This window comes from Lissotriton helveticus, chromosome 7 (assembly GCF_964261635.1).
Source record: "Lissotriton helveticus chromosome 7, aLisHel1.1, whole genome shotgun sequence".
Lineage (NCBI taxonomy): Eukaryota > Metazoa > Chordata > Amphibia > Caudata > Salamandridae > Lissotriton > Lissotriton helveticus.
Window position 1 is genome coordinate 918,649,610 of NC_136068.1, and position 10,859 is coordinate 918,660,468.

At 41.7% G+C, this 10,859-nt stretch overlaps 1 protein-coding gene across 1 annotated transcript; it reads right to left on the reverse strand.

Moving 5' to 3' along the window:
- Positions 1-829: 829 nt before the first annotated feature.
- Positions 830-8,317, reverse strand: LOC144767125 (securin-like). The gene is made up of 6 exons (XM_078650724.1): positions 8,190-8,317; positions 4,066-4,186; positions 3,390-3,562; positions 1,761-1,827; positions 1,448-1,600; positions 830-986 (listed from the first exon to the last, which is right to left on the reverse strand). The coding sequence occupies exons 2-6, from the start codon at positions 4,154-4,156 to the stop codon at positions 913-915; spliced, it is 558 nt and encodes a 185-aa protein (XP_078506850.1). The 5' UTR covers positions 4,157-4,186; positions 8,190-8,317; the 3' UTR covers positions 830-912.
- Between the last annotated feature and the right edge of the window lie 2,542 nt (positions 8,318-10,859).

The following is a 10,859-nucleotide window of genomic DNA, read 5'->3' on the forward strand; positions in this document are numbered from 1 at the left end:
TAAGCCAGTAGACCTGCGAGAGTCATATCGGAACCACAGATACTCATAGCACCTAGTCTATCAGAAGTCTTGCTGCATTGCATATAGCACACATTCATACTATTTATCTTTATCTAAAGATATAGATCTCAGGAGGCGTTCCCAACAAAAAGAGCAAATGGGCCATCCTGGAAAATCCAACATTTTAGATTGCAAAGGCTTTCTGAAAACACATGCCAAGCATTTGGAGCATGCTGACCGAGATTAACTCAAAGCACCCCACCCCATTTTACGTATTCATGCAAGATTGCGAAGGCACACTATGCTTTGTGTTCTAAATACAAGAAAGAAAAAAAAACTCACCACTTCAATATCAATGCTAGACGTATTGATGCGACAAATAGCCAACAGGTGTTGTGTATATTCAATGTGAGGCAGGAAAAGCGGATACCACCACAGTACATGGAAATAAGGTGCAAGTAAGTTTGTTGCCTGTGGTTCTACAAGTGAACTGCATTACAAATAATCACACTTTCTAGTTCATCCAGTGCTCTATTTGAATTGTGTGGGCCTCAATTCTGGCATCACTGTCCTCCTAGACAGATGAAACAGTCACTATTATTTTCTTCTGATAATCAATCCACAAAGTGCCATAGTACACCACAATTATAGTACTAATCCTTATCCCCACTGAGTATATCTTCAGGTCTACTCATAGCTTGCTTCTCATTGAGGATATACCCCCACAGATCTACAGTTCAACCTTGTATGCGGCAATTATCTGCCAACTTATGTTGGAAAGTAATGAATGAGTAGTTTAGATGCTAAACGCCATTCCATACAAATAATGTAGCAAGTGACAAAACCTTTATTAAAAACATAAATACAGTAAAAGTGCATAAACAGTCCCATCAAGTCCAAGTTGGTTTCATTTTAATAGCCCAGCAACGGCGGCAAGTCAACAGTCGTTTCAGCCAGCGAATACAAGAACGGTAAGTGCAGGATATCTGTAAGATTGAGCAGAAAGAGCAATTTAGTTTTCAGAAGCTTTGCAGAATCCATGGGCATAAAACATTGTTATTCCAGTCACCTGAAGACACTTCAAGACCCCTACAATGCTTTATGCCATGCCTGCAACTCTGCATGGTATTGAAATAAGATTAAGTGTGGCATACAGGATACGTAGTTTGCGACAGCGTGCAGAACCTGAAAAAACGTAAAAGACTTTTGCAGTACAAGACAAAAAAGGATTCCAATACCAAAGGTTCAGTGTGTAAGATCCCTATGCAGAGATAGTCCGTGCATTAACCTTAAATGACAGCAGCATAATACATTTTACTTGACACATTAGCAATTACCAGCTGGTCAAGGGGAATAGGGAATTTTTAATTAGTGGGCAAGAAGTTAACAAAAGCAGCTTAAGGTGCATTTGAAATGGCGAAAAGGGGGCTCTTGTAATATTACCAACCTGACTCCCATGTGAATGAAGAGGGTTTCAGAGGAGATGGCATCAGGTTCACATGTCGATCAAACCTTTCCATTTCCATTGTCTGGAGCGATACACCAGCCAAGCACAAGTGACTCAGTCGGTGCTCTTCAGGAACATCAAAACACTCAAAATCTACGGCAATATACAGAGATGACAAGTTAAGATAAGCTGTGGAGACACAGGCCTACTTGTGTTCAGCTGCTTTCAACTGGCTACTACTCCCATTACCGATTACAGCGACTCAAACCACTCTTTCATGTGAATCTACTCTGCGCCAGAAGTACATGCTTACCAAGTGGATTATAGGGAATACATTTCTCAATTTCTGGATATTCCACATCAGAATGTTTTCTTCCATTCTGTGAAGAAAAAAAAAAAAAAAAAAAAACGTTTAAACTCTGAACAAGCAATCTATCATTTGTCCCTGAAGTGACAAACCTCACGAGACGTTACATCCATATTTGAACACCAACCACAGTTTAGTGCTAGATAGTTAGCACATTTTTACACTAAACTAGTTCAAATGAAGCCTGGGAAAATATGGTAGCAAAAGCTCCCATATGTTCATAACTCCCAATCAAGTTTTGCATTCTACACTCAAGCAAACATTGAGTTTAAGTAAAATCACACTGGTAAAAAAAATAAAAAACTTACACTACAGAAACAGAAGTTTCTCCTTTGTTGCAATGCACCCCAACGCCCTTATTTACTGCCAATTAGAAAGTGGTAGCACAGGGATGGATCCAGTCAGACAGCAGCCTGGCAGCAAACCAACATAAATATTGGTTGTATCTGGTATCCACTTTTTACAAGGGCCTCGAGGGACATCTACATGTTCTTAACAATTTGGTATTCGTTACTTTCCCCAGTTCTAGAATCTAACTGATTCATCTGGTCGTCGAGGTCTTACAATTGCAAAGTACAGTCAGCACCATCCCCTGTACCTTTTGGTAAAAGGTACCTCACTTTTTGGTATAAGGCTTCACCCATACTTTACCTTGGGTGGCAATTTTGGAGTCCAGTGACTGAAATTAAAAACAGCCACACAGGCCATGAACAAGAACAGTCCCATCACAGCAAAACCATTGACTGGCTAGAGAAAAGGCATTGTGGTAAAGCAGAGAATAGGGGGCTTAAATACATAGGCTTCCCACAAAGCAAAAGCAACAGGGCCCCACCTCCTTAAACCCCCCCCCCCCCACTAAAAAAACAACCTCACAAAACAAGCACCTCAATACAAATTGAACGTCAAATCTGCTCTGTAAGTTGAAGGTGCTAGCAAGCACTAATTGGGCTTTTGTAGATCGTTTGAGACGCCTTATTTTACTAGCAAAGTAAGGGTCCACTTTCAGAAGTGTGACCAGAGTGCATGGATCTTGGCATATCCAAGTTTAACTCACTACTAAAGTGGGCCTTTGCTATCCCAGGAGAGCACAGGACCCATGTGAAGCAACTTGGTTATCCAAAAGTAATGCTCCTGTGCAGGTAGTCTTGGGGCAAGAGTAGTAAATGTGAAAGCCCAGAAATCACAGATTGTGTTAGTACTAAATAACACAACCTCAATGTGCCCCTTTTCTAGCAGATATGACGATCAGTCCATATCACACGCACACTCGAAATGATTATTCGAGTACTCCAGAAAACAAGGCAGAGTAGTGAACTGCATATTGTACAACAGTCCACAGTCTGGAGACCGTTTGCTTTTTTTATGACCCGAGTGTATACATAAGTTGAGTGTTGGAATAACTGCATAAGTGAACAAATAAGTGACGTTGGGTCCGACTTGACCCACCTTTAGTTACATATCCAATCCACCAAACTTCAAGACTAGCAAACGTAGCAGCAGTAAGTGGGCCTGTATCAAGTTGGAAGTCTCACAAGTATGTAGATTAAAGCACAGTAGGGAGGGATTCTGAAATACCTTAGCAGAAGGCTGTTGTAACCTTGGCTTCGCCATTTTTGTTTGTGTGCCAACAGGAGCTTTGCCAATGTTGATAGTGATGTCAGCGAGACCTTGCCTGGCTACTGGAGAAGCCTTTAGTACCTTGCCAAGTCGTAGTCCCTGCCTCTGAGGTCGCTCAGATAACACCTTTGCTAAGAGAAAAGCAAGTTACATTTTGAGTTCAACACCATGAATTGTCATTCAATCTGATACAGAAGGGTAACATCCCTACCTAGGGGCAAATAAAAGTCCTCCACAATACCAAACAGTATTCTTAACATCTGAAAGTGGGAGCTAGATGATGTTAACTGAGGTTTAACATAGCTCTATGATGGATGCAATTATAACTCAGTCTAGCAGTAACATTTACAGTAGTGCCAGCATAATACAAATGGCCTACAGAAGGGAGTGCAGCACAGCTATCCATCTCAGACTGGTCTGAATGGGAATTTAACTTTGAGGCGAACAAAAATTACCACAGTCTTGGAGCCATGTGCACCCTCACAGTGCAAACTGCACAATATTACTCTTGCTGTCCCAGAAAATCAAATTTGGCAGTCCACCTTGTGTGCTGTAATACCTACAGTTGTGTACTCCTCAAGGAAGTAGAAACGGTTTCATTTCAGTGAACCAACTAAATTGACACAAAGCTTACTGGATGCAGATGGCAACCTCACACGATCCTTTGAACCACCATTTGTACTAGGAAAGACATTCTCTTGGTCCACGTAGATCAGAGTAGCCATCTATCTTGGTTTAGAACAAAAATACAAGTCCTGCAAAAGAAACAGAATGGTCACTGGACAGGTTTTGTACCCATTTATTGCTGGAGACTGAACAAGAACTGTTAGTGCAGAACAGTAGGAAAGTCAAACTGCCCAACAAAAAACTAAACAAAATTAAGAGTAAAATTGCACACAAAACTTTACCAGAATGACAGAATTACAAAAGAAAGGGAATCTGAGATATGCATTGTTAAAAGTTTTAGGTAGAAATGGCACAAAAAAGAAAAGAAAAAAAAGCAGAAATGACAGTCAATGGTGACTGTAGACCAGGATGTAGGTACACGGAGGTTGACTTCAATGGAGTGTGGGTTGGATACTTCAATCAGGTTAGAGATTTTATCTTGTGGCTTGGTCCTTCAAGTAACAAACCACCACAAAAGTATGCTTCTAAAGCCCCATTGGACCTCTGGTACGGGGAGGGGCTGTACACAGACTTTCAGGGTTTCAGGCAGGGGCCAACAGCAGGGTCCAGTCGCCACTGTTAAACTGGGTACTCCCAGAAAAAAAGCCCTCTTGTAGCTTGAACAGGAGGTCATCTTTATGACCCTTTGAGTCAACTTTTGTCCTGGGTAAAAGAAAACATTGTGTTATGAATTACTGTTTATATGAATAGATGTTTTTAATTGCAACACTGATAACTAAATGGTTTTAAATAAAAGGAAATGTCTGATAGTTTTATGATTTAGAATCTGATTATTTAGGTCTCTAGGTTTCAGTTAGAGCGCGTGTTTCGAGAATGGGACTCTTGTTTGAATAAATATTGATATCAATAGCATCTGTCTACCAAGGGAGATTTTTGCATTTACTAAAAGAAAACCGGGCCAGTCCTTCATGGCTCCTCTCAGGAGACGGACAGCAGTTCCAGTCCCCTTCTGTTCTTTCACAGGTAAAGAATTGTTTTTAAGTGTGCGCATGGAGATGCCACATTTATTCCTGGTATAAGGTAGTGGGTGGTATGACTCCTAGTGACACCCTAACCAACAGAAAAACCTACCAAGGCGAACCCTCTACACTTTGGCCGTTTTGAAGATGACGTCTTAGGCAACACTGACCTTGGGCTCAGTCTTGGGGTGGGGGAGTGTACTATGATAGTGGCCTTCCACATCAACAGTAAAATACAGTTTGAGGCAGCCACTATCCATAATAAACCCAGACACAGATGTCGGATAGGACACAGCAGGGTCCTTCATCATACAGACTGGACATATTAAAAAAAATAGAAATCATTGTCTAGGCAACCCGTTCTCTTCCTTTTAAATATAAGTGGCACATCAGACCTGTCAAGGTGGACTTGACACTGAGCTGTCAAAAGTAGGCCCACATTCTCTGCAATTCGGCCAAGCTCAAAGGAGTTCTCTGCCCGTTCAGGTCAGCCTACGGCTTGACCCTGGGAGGCATTTCATACCTATTCAAAGGCTAATGCGAGCTGGTTCAAGATTATGCTAGTTGGCGTTCTGATCTTAAGCGAGATAAAAGATAACTTTAAAAGTAAATTTTTTATCAGTCTGTCATCAGTTAATTGCATGTTTAACTACTAAAAATGTGTTTTATTATTTTCTACCTAGTCCCATTCCCGATACAGTATTAGTATTTTAAACATCCGGGGTGCCACAAAAAAAATGCTTTTGGGTACTAGTCACTGTAAGGAAATGTTAAGATAAAATTTCTGCAGGTCCTAATTTTAAATACCATGCATCCCGCCTTGTGGGTGACAAGGCCTACTTAGGGGAGTTACTATTATTTAAATAGGAGGTTTTGATCTGTCAAAATTGTTTATTTTGACAGGTCGAAATGCAATGTTAACACTGTTCTATTAAGGCTACAATGGCAGGCCTGAAGAAACGTTTACACGGTCACTGTAGTGGATTGAATAAATAGCAGGACCAATAGAATTATGCAGCAGGGTTGAAAAAAATGATGTGGCAATAAAAGGCTAGCGCAGCAACAGGTGTGGCGTTTATAGTGACTTTTGAACCAAAACCAAATTTGTTAAAATCTGCAGCTTATGCAACTGACAATTGATTATGAGGCAAATCTATAATTCTGCTAAAAATGTCCCAGCCGCAAAATTGCATGATTCCAGGGGCCCGATAAAAGGTGCTGCAGTCCAATAGTGGCATTTAACTTCTACCCAGAGCACTTTAACTACTAGAAATTATAGGCAAGTCAAATATACCAATTCAACCAGGGTGTAGAGGGGAGCAGAGGCACTTGGCCACTACTTAGCAAGGTTGAGTGCAGAGCTCTAAAGCTAGAAAAAAATATAAGGTTCCTGCAAAAGGCAGGGGCAAAAAAATATAGTAGCAAGAAACACAGAAAAGGTGGATTTCCTACAATACTCAACCACTACCAGCCACTCACCTCCTCATTAAGGCTTCTAAATAGTTACCCTCATAGGGGATACCGAGTTGCCATTCCTCTGAATGTACCCCACAAAATAAGTGTTCAGACAACATTTTTGTAAATGCAGAGGCCTTGAAATAGGACATGGGCTCTAGTATAACTTGCTCCATCTTAAGGTGAAAACCCATGTAAGCCAGTAATCGTTTTCACTCATTGAAGTCTCACAGCCCACATGTCTGGCTTTCAAGTAATGGACATATTTCTATACAGCTAGAAGAGCTGTTATTTCAAGAGCTATGCACAGCAACATTGAGAACTAAAATAAAGTAGTTGATGCGGAGCCTGTGAAAATACTAAAAGAGTGTTTAGCTATCCCCATCAGCTTGCTGATCAACTGACAACACAACTTAAAGTCCTGAAGGCACACCACAGACCGGCATGGTAGAAATCTAAAAAGTGGCACTATCATGACAAAGTAGTCACACAAAAAAAAAACCTTTTGGCAAAGCCTGGAGGCACCTGCACTTTCTTACATCTTACTTACCACCATCGAGGAAAACCATTGCGCTCATCTCCCATTGTCACTCATACTGCCGCCATCACTTTTTACCTTTACCTACCCAAATAGCCTTGACGTGCCATATGTATTCTACCTATAGACTCTTCTGAAAATAGAGTCGTTTTCATTGTCCGTATGCTTCATCTGCCCATAAATCTTAGAATGTGCATTATTATGACAACTACACATTTACTATGCCCTTGAATCCTATACTGTGCCATTACTGCAGTCACATATACATCGCATTAACCACGACAACTAGTACGCCGAATAAGTAGGTGTTGCTTTTCCTGCATTATCAGTAAAGCAAGCGGACGTCCTGCAGGATTGCATCTGCACTATAGCAAAGCACTGGCAAAGCCATGCCGTCTCACCTTTGGGACACATTGGCTTTGTAAATGCCCCTTTGCAACGCTGTACAGAAAGTATCGCATCACTTTAGGTACTAAAAGTGAGTAGCGGAAGGATAACCCTGTTAGGCTTGAGCTAAAAACGAACTAAATGAAACAAAACAAACGCTCACTCCAGGCCTGTAATCTTAGTTCTTTTAGCTACCCAATGCACCCAGAGAACTCACTCAAGTTGTCCATGGCCCGTCGAAGGACAAAATTCATACCCATTTTCACTTTGTATTTTTGTACAGTGCGTCATAAAAGGTAGAGAAACATCGCATGTGCCAAAATGTTAAATAAAGCGTTTAATGAACTAGTCAACCGAACGTTTAAATCAGGGACTGTTGATACAACCACCAGACCAGACACCTGGTGGCTCTAAATGTTCAATTGATAGAAACACATTTAAGCTGACGGTAGAAAACAATTTACTACACCGGCGGCAGATTAGCCCAGCACCATGTGACTCTGAGCAATAGCTTGCTTCATCTTCCCGACGGCCCCCAGCGCCTAGAGACCCTTACGGGTGATTGTGCGCTTTGCAAATGTGGATTATTATTATTATTATTACAAACACTGATTTTAAACCCAACAAAAACCGCTTCAAACAGCTTTCGAAAGTGTCAAGCCTAACACCACAGAACCTATCAAACTGCTTATAGCGAGAATTAGGAAACAAAACAAATAGAACATTACTCACGTTTTTCAATTGAACCTTACACGTTCAAAACTAAGCATAAAATAGCCAGCACGAGCCCGGGGCATTTAAACGGCACCCCGACTCGCTATTGGTGATTCTTCAACGAATGTTATGTTGCCATTAGTCTGTTTGCACAGACACGCCCACCGCTTGGGAGAGCAAGGATAGAACTACGGGAAGAAGGCAGGGTGTGGTTGCACTTCAATGCGGCTTGATGGAGGTAGCGGGGCCTTTTCTATTGTGAATTAGCCATCTTGAAAATGAGTTGGGTTACAACATACATAGGCGTTTGTTTAGAATATATCACAACAGCTATGGTCAGCGAGAAGCCAGACGATGGAATTGTGAGGTATTTTTGACATGTCTAACTTGTCCGAATTTAAAGAAAATGCACATATTGCAAAAATGACACACTATAAATAGTATTTCATAATCGTTCTTTTTTTGCCAGGGAAATCTTCCCGGCACCGAAAAGGAAAACGCACATCTCAGGGTTAATTCCACGAACTAGGTATTCCAATTTCTTCTTTGAATTGTCAATGCGTGTTCTTAAAGGCTGCAAGCTCGCGCCTGATGCCTAGCTAGGGTGACCAACTGGCATAGTTGCAAATTCAGGACTGTGAGTTTAACAATTCAGGACAAAGGGTCAAAATTCAGGACAGAAGGTCAAAATTCAGGACAGAAATTTCGGACAAAAGGTAAGTTTTCAGACACTTCAGAGGAGGTCGTACAATAGTGTAAAAGTAAGTAAATAGACAACCAACATAAGTACATGTCAAAATAAGTTCATATTAAGTTGAGACAATCGTGCACCTCACTGTTTTGGTATGTGCACAGCTTTGAGCAACTGTGCAGGTCTTTTTGTGGTATTTCATATGATATTTTGTTTACAATTTGGGGTTCCTTTGAACTCTTGTCCCACACGCACTGTAGGGGATGCAGAGGCCTTTATTACACCCCTTCACCAAAGACTTCCTTCTGCACAGATTCCGTCACTAACTACCTCCCATGGTGCCAGGGCCGGACTGGCTACCGGGCATTTTGACATTCTACAGTGCTGGGGGCTGATTTCGTTGATGGGGACCTGCGTGTGCAAAACGAAATTAGTTTTGCATTGTTTTTTTGTTTTTTTTTACAAGATTTATTATAAGAGAAAACACGGAAATGGAACCGAACTACTAGCTAGTTAGTGTAAGGAAACAAACCAAATCAACCTGCCACTGCTGAAAGCTGTCTTTAATACATCTAAGTTGAAGTTACAAAAGCATGGTGCCATACCTTAAACATTTCATTACTAATAATAATACATCTATCTTTTATACCTTAGAAAAACATTAATAATATTATAATAATACAAATGATAATAATACATCTACCTTTCATACCGTACAAATTACAATCATAAGAATAACATCAACAACATTATTAAAAATAATAATAAATCTACATTTCTGGTAAATGCAAACAAATGCCCACCCCTCCACAGACTATTTAGGCGTCTCCTTATTATACGTTTGACAGAGTGTGCTGCATCACACCCAGCAGTTATTGATGGCATACTTGGATGTAGCCAGCAGAAAAAAGACCATCCGTTTTGTTTTGTCTTCCTCCTTGAGGTATATAGTAGCTAAGAAAAGTTCGCCTAATCCATAATTTGTCCAAACCGATGTGTGGATCCTTGAGGGATGCCATTGAATCCAGTCATTGCACAGATGGGTGGGTGTCATTGGTCCAAGGAGTACAAAGCTCAGAGGCTCATGGAGGGCTTCGCGGAGGCGTTTGCTGCAGGACAGGCTGTGCAGACAGACTGCATGAAGGACAAGCCTATAGACACGGTAAGCAGTGGAGGCAAAACCGGTGGGGGCTCGAGTCAGGTTGAAATCGGTAACGCTGACATGATGGGAGCCTTGATGCTGCTTGAGGAAGAGATGAAATCTGCACAGGGGGGGGGGGAACCCTAATTCGTGGGGTAGTACCCTCAGCCTTCTAAGCAGAGATGATATGGGGGAAGTTACGGAAAAGATTGAAGGAGGCTCTGTTGAAGGAGATTGTTTTTTTTCCCTCAATGAAGATTCTGAGTCCGACCAAACTAGTGTGGGAAATTCAGAGGGGACCTCCGGTTCAGAGTCCAGCACGGATAAAGACACTACTCAGAAGAAGAAATCACTAAAACTAAGTAGGCAGCTTGATGGGGGAATGGAGGGGACCCAAAGACGTTTAGTGTGGGACTATTCTGCAACCTCACAGTCGTACCAGGAGGGTGATAATACTACGGAAATACCACCTGGGGGCCCAGCGCAACAGGTTCCGGTGGACCTCTTGTTTAACACCCTTAAACAAATGCAAACGGAGGCTAGGGCGGAAAGCCGGAGAGCAAGGCAAGCCTCAAAAAAGATTCAGAACACGATGAGAAAAATGAATAAGCTATATGAAGGTTTGGTAGGAAGGGTAACTGAAGTTGAAGAACGAACAGGCAAGCTGGAGGATGACGTTGGGAGCTGGCAGACCTTCAAGACAGATCAGGAAAAACTCGCAGAAGACTTCCAGTGGAAACTGGAAGATTTTGAAAATCGGCAACGACGGAATAACGTCAGACTCTTGGGTGTGGCAGAGGGGACTGAAGGGCAGGATACGAGACGATTTGTGGTGAACTTGTTGCAGGGGGCTTTT